Below are 15,014 nucleotides of genomic sequence, written 5' to 3'. Positions count from 1 at the left end.
TTATAGTATAGTACTGTAAGTCTCTGATCATGTTATAGTTATAGTAAAGTACTGTAAGTCTCTGATCATGTTAGTTATAGTACAGTCCTGTAAGTCTCTGATCATGTTAGTTATAGTACAGTCCTGTAAGTCTCTGATCATGTTAGTTATAGTACAGTCCTGTAAGTCTCTGATCATGTTAGTTATAGTACAGTACTGTAAGTCTCTGATCATGTTATAGTTATAGTACAGTACTGTAAGTCTCTGATCATGTTAGTTATAGTACAGTACTGTAAGTCTCTGATCATGTTATAGTTATAGTATAGTACTGTAAGTCTCTGATCATGTTAGTTATGGTACAGTACTGTAAGTCTCTGATCATGTTATAGTTATAGTATAGTACTGTAAGTCTCTGATCATGTTAGTTATAGTACAGTGCTGTAAGTCTCTGATCATGTTATAGTTATAGTATAGTACTGTAAGTCTCTGATCATGTTAGTTATAGTACAGTCCTGTAAGTCTCTGATCATGTTATAGTTATAGTACAGTACTGTAAGTCTCTGATCATGTTAGTTATAGTACAGTACTGTAAGTCTCTGATCATGTTATAGTTATAGTACAGTACTGTAAGTCTCTGATCATGTTAGTTATAGTACAGTACTGTAAGTCTCTGATCATGTTAGTTATAGTACAGTCCTGTAAGTCTCTGATCATGTTAGTTATAGTACAGTCCTGTAAGTCTCTGATCATGTTAGTTATAGTACAGTCCTGTAAGTCTCTGATCATGTTATAGTTATAGTAAAGTACTGTAAGTCTCTGATCATGTTAGTTATAGTACAGTACTGTAAGTCTCTGATCATGTTATAGTTATAGTACAGTACTGTAAGTCTCTGATCATGTTAGTTATAGTACAGTACTGTAAGTCTCTGATCATGTTAGTTATAGTACAGTCCTGTAAGTCTCTGATCATGTTAGTTATAGTACAGTCCTGTAAGTCTCTGATCATGTTAGTTATAGTACAGTCCTGTAAGTCTCTGATCATGTTAGTTATAGTATAGTACTGTAAGTCTCTGATCATGTTAGTTATAGTACAGTACTGTAAGTCTCTGATCATGTTATAGTTATAGTATAGTACTGTAAGTCTCTGATCATGTTAGTTATAGTACAGTACTGTAAGTCTCTGATCATGTTATAGTTATAGTACAGTACTGTAAGTCTCTGATCATGTTATAGTTATAGTATAGTACTGTAAGTCTCTGATCATGTTATAGTTATAGTATAGTACTGTAAGTCTCTGATCATGTTATAGTTATAGTACAGTACTGTAAGTCTCTGATCATGTTAGTTATAGTACAGTACTGTAAGTCTCTGATCATGTTAGTTATAGTATAGTACTGTAAGTCTCTGATCATGTTAGTTATAGTACAGTACTGTAAGTCTCTGATCATGTTATAGTTATAGTACAGTACTGTAAGTCTCTGATCATGTTATAGTTATAGTACAGTACTGTAAGTCTCTGATCATGTTATAGTTATAGTACAGTACTGTAAGTCTCTGATCATGTTATAGTTATAGTACAGTACTGTAAGTCTCTGATCATGTTATAGTTATAGTACAGTACTGTAAGTCTCTGATCATGTTATAGTTATAGTACAGTACTGTAAGTCTCTGATCATGTTAGTTATAGTACAGTCCTGTAAGTCTCTGATCATGTTATAGTTATAGTACAGTACTGTAAGTCTCTGATCATGTTATAGTTATAGTACAGTACTGTAAGTCTCTGATCATGTTAGTTATAGTACAGTACTGTAAGTCTCTGATCATGTTATAGTTATAGTACAGTACTGTAAGTCTCTGATCATGTTAGTTATAGTACAGTCCTGTAAGTCTCTGATCATGTTATAGTTATAGTACAGTACTGTAAGTCTCTGATCATGTTATAGTTATAGTACAGTAAGTCTCTGATCATGTTAGTTATAGTACAGTACTGTAAGTCTCTGATCATGTTAGTTATAGTACAGTACTGTAAGTCTCTGATCATGTTATAGTTATAGTACAGTAAGTCTCTGATCATGTTAGTTATAGTATAGTACTGTAAGTCTCTGATCATGTTAGTTATAGTACAGTACTGTAAGTCTCTGATCATGTTAGTTATAGTATAGTACTGTAAGTCTCTGATCATGTTAGTTATAGTATAGTACTGTAAGTCTCTGATCATGTTAGTTATAGTACAGTACTGTAAGTCTCTGATCATGTTAGTTATAGTACAGTACTGTAAGTCTCTGATCATGTTAGTTATAGTACAGTCCTGCAAGTCTCTGATCATGTTAGTTATAGTACAGTACTGTAAGTCTCTGATCATGTTAGTTATAGTACAGTACTGTAAGTCTCTGATCATGTTATAGTTATAGTACAGTACTGTAAGTCTCTGATCATGTTAGTTATAGTACAGTACTGTAAGTCTCTGATCATGTTATAGTTATAGTACAGTACTGTAAGTCTCTGATCATGTTAAAGTTATAGTACAGTACTGTAAGTCTCTGATCATGTTAGTTATAGTACAGTACTGTAAGTCTCTGATCATGTTATAGTTATAGTACAGTACTGTAAGTCTCTGATCATGTTAAAGTTATAGTACAGTACTGTAAGTCTCTGATCATGTTAGTTATAGTACAGTACTGTAAGTCTCTGATCATGTTATAGTTATAGTACAGTACTGTAAGTCTCTGATCATGTTAGTTATAGTACAGTACTGTAAGTCTCTGATCATGTTATAGTTATAGTACAGTACTGTAAGTCTCTGATCATGTTATAGTTATAGTACAGTACTGTAAGTCTCTGATCATGTTATAGTTATAGTATAGTACTGTAAGTCTCTGATCATGTTAGTTATAGTACAGTACTGTAAGTCTCTGATCATGTTATAGTTATAGTATAGTACTGTAAGTCTCTGATCATGTTATAGTTATAGTACAGTACTGTAAGTCTCTGATCATGTTAGTTATAGTACAGTACTGTAAGTCTCTGATCATGTTAGTTATAGTATAGTACTGTAAGTCTCTGATCATGTTAGTTATAGTACAGTACTGTAAGTCTCTGATCATGTTAGTTATAGTATAGTACTGTAAGTCTCTGATCATGTTAGTTATAGTACAGTACTGTAAGTCTCTGATCATGTTAGTTATAGTACAGTACTGTAAGTCTCTGATCATGTTAGTTATAGTACAGTACTGTAAGTCTCTGATCATGTTAGTTATAGTACAGTACTGTAAGTCTCTGATCATGTTAGTTATAGTACAGTACTGTAAGTCTCTGATCATGTTAGTTATAGTACAGTACTGTAAGTCTCTGATCATGTTAGTTATAGTATAGTACTGTAAGTCTCTGATCATGTTATAGTTATAGTAAAGTACTGTAAGTCTCTGATCATGTTAGTTATAGTACAGTCCTGTAAGTCTCTGATCATGTTAGTTATAGTACAGTACTGTAAGTCTCTGATCATGTTATAGTTATAGTACAGTACTGTAAGTCTCTGATCATGTTATAGTTATAGTACAGTACTGTAAGTCTCTGATCATGTTAGTTATAGTACAGTACTGTAAGTCTCTGATCATGTTATAGTTATAGTACAGTACTGTAAGTCTCTGATCATGTTAGTTATAGTACAGTACTGTAAGTCTCTGATCATGTTATAGTTATAGTACAGTACTGTAAGTCTCTGATCATGTTAGTTATAGTACAGTACTGTAAGTCTCTGATCATGTTATAGTTATAGTATAGTACTGTAAGTCTCTGATCATGTTAGTTATAGTATAGTACTGTAAGTCTCTGATCATGTTAGTTATAGTACAGTACTGTAAGTCTCTGATCATGTTATAGTTATAGTAAAGTACTGTAAGTCTCTGATCATGTTATAGTTATAGTACAGTACTGTAAGTCTCTGATCATGTTATAGTTATAGTATAGTACTGTAAGTCTCTGATCATGTTAGTTATAGTACAGTACTGTAAGTCTCTGATCATGTTATAGTTATAGTAAAGTACTGTAAGTCTCTGATCATGTTAGTTATAGTACAGTACTGTAAGTCTCTGATCATGTTATAGTTATAGTACAGTACTGTAAGTCTCTGATCATGTTATAGTTATAGTATAGTACTGTAAGTCTCTGATCATGTTAGTTATAGTACAGTACTGTAAGTCTCTGATCATGTTATAGTTATAGTAAAGTACTGTAAGTCTCTGATCATGTTAGTTATAGTACAGTACTGTAAGTCTCTGATCATGTTATAGTTATAGTATAGTACTGTAAGTCTCTGATCATGTTAGTTATAGTATAGTACTGTAAGTCTCTGATCATGTTAGTTATAGTACAGTACTGTAAGTCTCTGATCATGTTATAGTTATAGTACAGTACTGTAAGTCTCTGATCATGTTATAGTTATAGTACAGTACTGTAAGTCTCTGATCATGTTATAGTTATAGTACAGTACTGTAAGTCTCTGATCATGTTAGTTATAGTATAGTACTGTAAGTCTCTGATCATGTTAGTTATAGTATAGTACTGTAAGTCTCTGATCATGTTATAGTTATAGTACAGTACTGTAAGTCTCTGATCATGTTATAGTTATAGTAAAGTACTGTAAGTCTCTGATCATGTTATAGTTATAGTACAGTACTGTAAGTCTCTGATCATGTTATAGTTATAGTACAGTACTGTAAGTCTCTGATCATGTTATAGTTATAGTACAGTACTGTAAGTCTCTGATCATGTTAGTTATAGTACAGTACTGTAAGTCTCTGATCATGTTAGTTATAGTACAGTACTGTAAGTCTCTGATCATGTTATAGTTATAGTACAGTACTGTAAGTCTCTGATCATGTTAGTTATAGTACAGTACTGTAAGTCTCTGATCATGTTAGTTATAGTACAGTACTGTAAGTCTCTGATCATGTTAGTTATAGTACAGTACTGTAAGTCTCTGATCATGTTATAGTTATAGTACAGTACTGTAAGTCTCTGATCATGTTAGTTATAGTACAGTACTGTAAGTCTCTGATCATGTTAGTTATAGTAAAGTACTGTAAGTCTCTGATCATGTTATAGTTATAGTACAGTACTGTAAGTCTCTGATCATGTTAGTTATAGTACAGTCCTGTAAGTCTCTGATCATGTTAGTTATAGTATAGTACTGTAAGTCTCTGATCATGTTAGTTATAGTACAGTACTGTAAGTCTCTGATCATGTTATAGTTATAGTAAAGTACTGTAAGTCTCTGATCATGTTAGTTATAGTACAATACTGTAAGTCTCTGATCATGTTATAGTTATAGTATAGTACTGTAAGTCTCTGATCATGTTAGTTATAGTACAGTACTGTAAGTCTCTGATCATGTTATAGTTATAGTACAGTACTGTAAGTCTCTGATCATGTTAGTTATAGTACAGTACTGTAAGTCTCTGATCATGTTATAGTTATAGTATAGTACTGTAAGTCTCTGATCATGTTAGTTATAGTACAGTACTGTAAGTCTCTGATCATGTTATAGTTATAGTATAGTACTGTAAGTCTCTGATCATGTTAGTTATAGTACAGTACTGTAAGTCTCTGATCATGTTATAGTTATAGTACAGTACTGTAAGTCTCTGATCATGTTATAGTTATAGTATAGTACTGTAAGTCTCTGATCATGTTAGTTATAGTACAGTACTGTAAGTCTCTGATCATGTTATAGTTATAGTATAGTACTGTAAGTCTCTGATCATGTTAGTTATAGTACAGTACTGTAAGTCTCTGATCATGTTATAGTTATAGTATAGTACTGTAAGTCTCTGATCATGTTAGTTATAGTACAGTACTGTAAGTCTCTGATCATGTTATAGTTATAGTATAGTACTGTAAGTCTCTGATCATGTTAGTTATAGTACAGTACTGTAAGTCTCTGATCATGTTATAGTTATAGTAAAGTACTGTAAGTCTCTGATCATGTTAGTTATAGTACAGTCCTGTAAGTCTCTGATCATGTTAGTTATAGTACAGTCCTGTAAGTCTCTGATCATGTTATAGTTATAGTATAGTACTGTAAGTCTCTGATCATGTTAGTTATAGTATAGTCCTGTAAGTCTCTGATCATGCTAGTTATAGTACAGTACTGTAAGTCTCTGATCATGCTAGTTATAGTATAGTCCTGTAAGTCTCTGATCATGCTAGTTATAGTACAGTACTGTAAGTCTCTGATCATGCTAGTTATAGTACAGTACTGTAAGTCTCTGATCATGCTAGTTATAGTACAGTACTGTAAGTCTCTGATCATGCTAGTTATAGTATAGTCCTGTAAGTCTCTGATCATGCTAGTTATAGTACAGTACTGTAAGTCTCTGATCATGTTATAGTTATAGTACAGTCCTGTAAGTCTCTGATCATGTTATAGTTATAGTACAGTACTGTAAGTCTCTGATCATGCTAGTTATAGTACAGTACTGTAAGTCTCTGATCATGCTAGTTATAGTATAGTCCTGTAAGTCTCTGATCATGCTAGTTATAGTACAGTACTGTAAGTCGCTGATCATGTTATAGTTATAGTATAGTACTGTAAGTCTCTGATCATGTTAGTTATAGTATAGTCCTGTAAGTCTCTGATCATGCTAGTTATAGTACAGTACTGTAAGTCTCTGATCATGCTAGTTATAGTACAGTACTGTAAGTCTCTGATCATGCTAGTTATAGTACAGTACTGTAAGTCTCTGATCATGCTAGTTATAGTATAGTCCTGTAAGTCTCTGATCATGCTAGTTATAGTACAGTACTGTAAGTCTCTGATCATGCTAGTTATAGTACAGTACTGTAAGTCTCTGATCATGTTAGTTATAGTACAGTCCTGTAAGTCTCTGATCATGTTATAGTTATAGTACAGTACTGTAAGTCTCTGATCATGCTAGTTATAGTACAGTACTGTAAGTCTCTGATCATGCTAGTTATAGTACAGTACTGTAAGTCTCTGATCATGCTAGTTATAGTATAGTCCTGTAAGTCTCTGATCATGCTAGTTATAGTATAGTACTGTAAGTCTCTGATCATGTTATAGTTATAGTACAGTCCTGTAAGTCTCTACTTTATAGGGTTAGGGTTAGTACGTATATGTTGAGCGTGGAGTTGTACCTGACTGTGTCCAGCATGCGGGTGGCGATGGCCTGGCGCCGGGCCGGGCTGAAGACCCAGACCCGGCTGACCCCACACAGGGCTTTCTCTGGGATGGTGGAGCAGCACCAGGCCCGGTGGCGCTCCATGAAGTCCTCCTTGGTCAGGTCCTTCTGCCGGTCCGGCAGCTCCAGGACCCGGTACGCCTGCAACGCATGACCCATCAGCCATCAGTACTCCACCAGTCAATACAACATACTGCTGTAGCTCTATAGCCTATATAGTCTATAGTAGAGCTGTCACTTTTTAATCGAAATTCGAATGTAACTTCGAATGTGGGGGAGGGGGGGGGGGGGGGGGGCGTTCGATATTTAATTGACCCATCTGAATTAAAATAATAATATTGGTTTTTTTGCGGTGGGGGGATTTTCTTTTAAATATAATTCATTGATGATCCAGCAGAGGGCACTCTGCTCTAACATTTCCGTGTGGCCCGGCCAAGCATATTCCCAGCTTCATGCAGATGACAACAACAAAGCCAGGTGCGCACAATCACAAAGCCTCAAAGCACTCATCAGCTGTCAACAGCTGGTCGTTAAGACATCAAAGAGAAAAGACAACTATCTCCTAATTAATTTTTATGGGGCCACCCTTCGGATATATTCGAACAAATTGAGAGGCAATTAAAGTTCGTAGCGTCGCCAAATCTAAAGCAACCATATCCACTCTGAAGAACGGCCAAGATGTCTTTTCCGCTGAGAAACCCCGCTGGTGCATCCTCTTGTTGTTCTTTAATTGTTATTGAGTCTATTTGACAGGATGAGCAGCAAGAGGTCACTGTTGACAGTTTTGTTGGTTCAGCTACAGCTACTCTTGGTCCAGTTTGGCCCAGATTCTCACATGCCATCAAAAAGCCATGCTCCATACAGAGCCACTGAGTGAGTTAGGAGTGAAGCTTGTAAAAAACTCTCGTAACGGACAAGCCAGTCTTTTATTGTCACACGAACACCACAACACATGCATGCGGCCACAACACACTCATGCTGACAGTGGCCGGTGAAAAGTGTCCTCTGCATTTAACCCATCCAGGCATGTCCTTTCCTCCGGGGGGCAGGCCAGGAGCAGCGCCCGGGGACCAACTTCGGATGTTGTCGTCACTGGTCGGATGACGATGACGATCTGATCTTCTGCATGTTTTTAGTGGGGGGGTTATATACGGAGGAACCCCCTGGGGGGTACGGGGAGAACATGCAAACTCCACATAGAGAGAAAGGCCCTTACGACGAGATAACGTAGTTGTACGTGTGTAGTTGACAGCACACTGGACAAAGTGTCATTTTTCTTCATATTCATATTTCATTGCTGTTATTTTGGACACCGTGCATAAGTCCTCTAATACAGTAGTTGTTTCTCAACATGGGGTCCGCGGACCACCAGTGGTCCTTGAGGGAGTTCCAAGGGGTCCCTAGCAAATGGGTTTTCAACCTGCTTTGTGTCATACAACATAAATGCAGATGGGCAGTGTTTGTGTCATTCTAACACACAAGTGAACTGATGTTCTGCTCGAGGGCGGCTGGTTATATATATATATATATATATATATATATATATATATATATATATATATATATATATATATATATTAGGGCTGTGGCGATTCACTTATCTCCCGATTCGATACTATCACGATACTTGGGTGCCGATTCGATATATATTGCAACTCTTAAGTATTGCGATTCTTAAGTATTGCGATTCTATGATTATTGCGATTCGATATTACGATTTTTGTTTCTTTTTTCTTTTTTCAGTTTGTTTGCTTTTTTACACTAGATTAGAACATGGGAAAAGTTGAATCATACACTAGAGACTGTATATTATATCATGAGTAGGGCTGGGCGATATAGTTAAAAACAGGGGGGGACTGGGATCATAATTCAGGCCGGGCATTAGATACCAAGCAGGCCAGGCCGATATGGGCCGACGCGCGTGAAATTTGGGCCGTTTGAAGCCCAATTTGGGCCGTTTGAAGCCAGATTTGGGCCGTTTGAAGTCCAATTTTACAATGAGATGCACCCACATTAACCCTGAAGTGTAATTATTACTTCAGACTAACTAATAAAGTAATAAAACCACTAGTAAACCAGTAGGCGGCGCCTGGCCTGCTGTTCAGTGAGTGGCCTGACTGCGGGCACCCATTTTTTTTTTTTTGCGATTATCGATTCTGGAATAAAAGATCGATTCAAAAAATTGTGACATTAAAAATCGCGATACTTAGGTGAATTGATTTTTCCCCCCACCCCTAATATATATATATATATATATATATACATGCATATACACACACACTAGGCATCTCAATGCCCGTGGCTCGGCTGCTGCATGGCCTCACCTGCCCTATAGTGTTGCTCACCAAATGTTATTGCATCAGTGATGTCACAATTCCTCCTTGTCTGTGTGTGTGCGCGCCCCATTATGATATCACTGATGACATCAGTGTGTGTGGACCCATAACATCACTGATCAGTCTTGTCACAATGCCTCCTTGTGTGTGTGACATCACTGACCAGTAGGGCTGCACGATTTATCGTATTTTCATCGTCATCGCGATATGAAAATGCGCGATGAACACATCGCAAAAGTCACGTGTTATCGCAAAAAAATTTTTTTTTTTTTTTTTTACAGTGCACATGAACGCAACATGCAAGATACCGGCTGAATAAGTGTCCAAATGTTCATGTCATTCTGGCCAATACTCCACTTCTGTTATAACATTTCAGTCTGGAATATGGAATATCTTTCAATAATCGTTATGACTAAAATGCTAAAAGTAATCTCATGTGTAAGAAATGACTGCTCTACATTGAAGTAAAAATATAAATAATTAACTTGTTGGTTTTGGATTTTTTTTAGCTTCAAGAGTGCATTTTTGCTCGTATGACCCTCAACACAGGCTTTGAGAATCCCGTGCCACTTACTGATACGTATGCTTAAATTAACACACTCATATTGCAAAATGAATTTAGGCCCTCACTGTAATACTTCAGAAGTTGAATTTGAAGTTCAGCATTAATACATTTGTCATTTTTTGTCTTAGATTTACCTTTGTGTGTTATTGCATTATAAAACTACATAATTGAGAATAGATTCTAGATTCTGGAATCGTGGGATCGTGACCCCAGGAATCGGAATCGGAACGGATCGTGGCTTAGCCGGATCGGAGCACCCCTACCATTAATATTTTTGTTTATAGCATTTTTTTATTTATCGCAGGTCATATCGTCATCGCAATATTGAACACTGTTATCGCACATCGCAGCTTTTCCTCATATCGTGCAGCCCTACTGACCAGTCTTATCACAATGCCTCCTTGTGTGTGTGACATCACTGACCAGTCTTGTCACAATGCCTCCTTGTGTGTGTGACATCACTGATCAGTCTTGTCACAATGCCTCCTTGTGTGTGTGACATCACTGACCAGTCTTGTCACAATGCCTCCTTGTGTGTGTGACATCACTGATCAGTCTTGTCACAATGCCTCCTTGTGTGTGTGACATCACTGACCAGTCTTGTCACAATGCCTCCTTGTGTGTGTGACATCACTGACCAGTCTTGTCACAATGCCTCCTTGTGTGTGTGACATCACTGACCAGTCTTGTCACAATGCCTCCTTGTGTGTGTGACATCACTGACCAGTCTTGTCACAATGCCTCCTTGTGTGTGTGACATCACTGACCAGTCTTGTCACAATGCCTCCTTGTGTGTGTGACATCACTGATCAGTCTTGTCACAATGCCTCCTTGTGTGTGTGACATCACTGATCAGTCTTGTCACAATGCCTCCGTCAGGTCACCCGCACTGGTGCCCTTTACACACCCTGAAAGTTTCAGCCAGATGCTACATAAAATGGCATAACTGTGGCCGAACACAGACAAACAATTTTATTAACCCTAACATACATGTCTTTTGGTGGTGGGAGGAAACCAGAGCACCCAGAAACCCACACAAACATGGGGAGAACATGCAAACTCCACACAAAAAGGACCTGGGATGGACTGGGGTTCGAACCCGAGATCTTCTTGCTGTGAGGTGACAGTGCTAACCACTGAGCCACGGTGGCTTCTATTGGCTGTTAATGCTTTTTGTATGCAAGACGCAGACTAGTTTGATCCTGGGTCTTTTGGGACACTAAAATAGACTGAACAGGCCCATCTTTGCCGCGCAAACACACACACACACACACACCCACACCCACACACACACACCTACCTGTCGTATGTGTTCGGCGACCAGGCAGCCCACCACCGTGCGCTCAGTGTTGATGAACAGGTAGGTCTTAGCCTGTGTGGGGCAGCTCAGAGTCTGCTGCTGGAAACCCAACTCACTGTCTGCTACACAGCGCACGTCCTCTGCCTGCACACACACACACACACACAGATGTACAAGGCATGAGAAACTGCAAGCCTGAATGCTTACCACATGTTCGTTAAAGGAGATTCACTGAAAAACACTTGCTAATTTATTTTGCTATTTTTATTATGTGATCTGGCACATATCCAAAAACTGTGCAGGCAGATTCATTTGACAGTTATTGAGATTTGATTTGAGTTCAGTTGTGGATAGGGATGTCCGATATTATCGGCCTACCGATATTATCGGCCGATATTAGCATAAAAAATCGATATCGGAAAATATCGGTATCGGTTTTTATGCCGATTTTTTTTTTTTTTTTTTTTTTTCATAAATACAGGGGGAGTCTCACTGAGAGCAATGCTCTCTTTTTCAGGAGTGCCCTGTTCACATTCACACACACATTCATACCTGGAAGCTGACCAGTACAACCACAGTCTGATCTGTTGGCCACTGAGCAGCTCCACTGGAGCGGTTGGGTTAAGGGCCTTGCTCAAGGGCACCTCAGTGGTGGTAATGAGGGAGGGGCAAGCGCTGCCTTTTCACTTTCCCCATCCAGATTTATCCTGCCGGTCCCGGGGATTGAACAGACGACCTTCTGGTCACAAGCTCGCTTCTCTAACACTTACAACTTTAACACAACATGCATATTATATATTAAACTCTTCAGCTACATTAAGCTACATTATGTAACTTGTTACGTGAAATTTCGGTCGAAAAAAAGCCCGCTTATATCGGTATCGGTTGATATCGGTTGATATCGGTATCGGAAATTAAGAGTTGGACATTATCGGATATCGGATATCGGTAAAAAAGCCAATATCGAACATCCCTAGTTGTGGACCATTCATGCACACACAAAATGACATCATTGGTCCATAGGGGTGTCACAATACACTCAGTTAACGATACGATATACGATACACGATATTGGGTTTAGGGCTGTCCCAAACGATTATTTTCTTATCGATTAATCTAACGATTATTTTTTAATTAATTTTTTTATTATATAACAATACATTTACCCAAAACAAATAAATATCCAAAAACTTCTCAATTTCAGTATTTTATTTAACCATCTCATTCTCTTTAACAGTCCAACATAAAATCTCTCAAATAAAATTAAAGCAAGAGCTTGTCCTCAAATAAAATGAATATAGTGCAATTCAAAATAAAATAGTAGAATAAATTAAATTCAAGTCACTTTCAGGAGGAATACCAAAAACCTTGTGCAATGTCAACTGAGTTTAGCAGCAGTCCAACATAAAATCATCATGTTACAGTACAATGGTGTGCAATTTTCAGTAACAGTGCTCTTAATTTTGGAGAAAGACAAAATGCTCCATGTAAGATGGTCACACATCATCCAGACACAAGACTGTGTCTGTAGCATCCACACCCAACATGGGGCTTGGCTTGCACCAACTGGTCTTAACTATGCCTGGTCGTAACTCCTACGTCGGTTAAGACCAGTCTTTACTAAAGTGGACTACTGCACCAACAGGGCTATTACGTCTGGTCTAACTACGCTGGTCGTAGTGATGCGTCCATGTGAAAGCATGGGAATGCCCACTGGAATGCGGCACGCAACCTGTTTAGAAGAGTGTGCTGACGTCAAATGACGCTGCGCTGATGGGTAAGCGCTAATGTTAGCGGCTAACTGTTACTTGTCGTTACTTTAAATGGCAGTAAAACGCCACTGAATGACCAAATTGATTTAACTTTTAACCATTTCGATTTCCACTTTCCATACGGACCCCCAGTATTGGTTAGTTGTTTATAACATGACTATATTTATAACGTTTATGTACTCCGGTTTCCAGTTTATAACTCGGGTCTACAGCCAGAGTGCTGAGGGGTTGTAGTTATTGCGCAACACAAAGATTCAGCCCGCAAACCGGAGTACGTTATAACGTTATAAATATAGTCACGACATTAACAACTAACCAATGCTGGGGTTCCGTATTGAAAGTGGAAATCGAAATGGTTAAAAGTTAAATCAATTTGGTCATTCAGTGGCGTTTTACTGCCATTTAAAGTAACGACAAGTAACAGTTAGCCGCTAACATTAGCCACACGTGACGCGTCGAAGCACGTAGCGTGCGTCAACGTAATTACGTAGTCGACGTCATCGATTACGTCGACTCGCTAGGACAGCCCTAATTGGGTTCACGATAACGATACGATATTTTAACAATATTTTTTTGCGATCGATTTGTAAGTTGAGGGGGCATCCTCCACGCTAATTTGAGTAATTTCACCATTTTCATCCTCCGTGTCTGTAACGTCCCTCGTCTGTTCAAACAAAGCAATGAAAAGGAGAGCGAGCATGCAATCAGATGCAGATCAGTGCCACCATGTTCAGCTTCTTTTTCTCGCGATATGAGATTTCATCTCAACGATACATATCGCCATCGTTTTGATATCGCGATATATCGTGGGACGATATATTGAGACATCCCTACTGGTCCACAACTTAACTCAAATCTACTCTCAATTAACTGCCAAACTAAATGAAAGCCTGCTAAACTGTTTAGAGTTTTCTGATATACTACTGGTTTTGTAATCATTGTTTTCCTTGAAAGAACGAAGCAGACCCGCACCTTTTTGAGAGCGTACTTGGGATCATCGGGCAGAACCATGAGGATTTTTCCGTCCCAGAACTCGGCCACCACCCTCTCTTTCTTCCAGCCCTGCAACACGACAGAGAGGAGAGGAAGCTGCAGTTACCTGCCAACAGCACAGTACCAACCAGCAGAAAACACTCACTCCCCAACTGTCAATACTGTCATGAGATGCTGTTTGGAGGAGATATACCTCTGGAGGAGGACTTACCACATATTTGATGCGGTCGAGGAAGCGCTGGTGGAACTGGCTGTGCTGGAAGTTGTCCTCTGGGTTGTCGGCGCTGTACACCATCCCACAGGAGCTGCAGGTCATCGCTCCAAACTGCTTCTGACCTGCATCCTGATGGAGAAATCACACAAGAATCACACTCTAAACATCTCAAATCACACAAGAATCACACTCTACACATCTCAAATCACACAAGAATCACACTCTACACATCTCAAATCACACAAGAATCACACTCTACACATCTCAAATCAGGGTTCCAACACCTTCTTAAACTTACTTTCCAGGCCCAATTCCTTCAAATTCAAGGACGCAAGACAGCATGTTTGAGACACGGTACCGTTATAACACTGAGAATATCTTCATTTTCTAGGCATACAGTATAATGCAGTGTTCATTTTGTCGACGAAAAAATAAAAACAAAGTTGAAAAAACGGAGGGAATCTATTGACATTTCCGTCAAATAAAAACTAGATTGAAATGTTAGGGAGGGACAAATTGGGAAGAGATCCAATCAGAAGAGAAGAAGTTCAAAATAAGTTACATTTCTATTGTTGCCAAAAACCAGTCAATGATGAGCTATGTCTATTTGTCTGTTTTCAAAAACTTTCAAGGCCTTTCAGAATTAGCATACTAAT

The 15,014-nt window shown here is 38.1% G+C and overlaps 1 protein-coding gene across 1 annotated transcript in view; it reads right to left on the bottom strand.

Annotated features, from left to right (window-relative positions):
• The window catches only part of LOC310782941 (N-acetyltransferase ESCO2-like), a 59,464-nt gene that overhangs the window by 18,223 nt on the left and 26,227 nt on the right, over positions 1-15,014 (bottom strand). The window contains exons 11-14 of the mRNA XM_083643727.1: positions 14,356-14,487; positions 14,124-14,213; positions 11,380-11,523; positions 7,135-7,319 (exon numbers count right to left, since the gene is read on the bottom strand). Of these exons, the coding sequence (XP_083499853.1) occupies positions 7,135-7,319; positions 11,380-11,523; positions 14,124-14,213; positions 14,356-14,487 (551 nt within the window). The remainder of the gene's footprint in view (positions 1-7,134; positions 7,320-11,379; positions 11,524-14,123; positions 14,214-14,355; positions 14,488-15,014) is intronic.

The sequence above is a fragment of the Poromitra crassiceps genome (assembly GCF_964638095.1).
Source record: "Poromitra crassiceps genome assembly, chromosome: 9".
NCBI lineage: Eukaryota > Metazoa > Chordata > Actinopteri > Beryciformes > Melamphaidae > Poromitra > Poromitra crassiceps.
The sequence above is the reverse complement of the archived record's forward strand: the minus strand, read 5'-3'. Positions and strand labels throughout refer to the sequence as shown.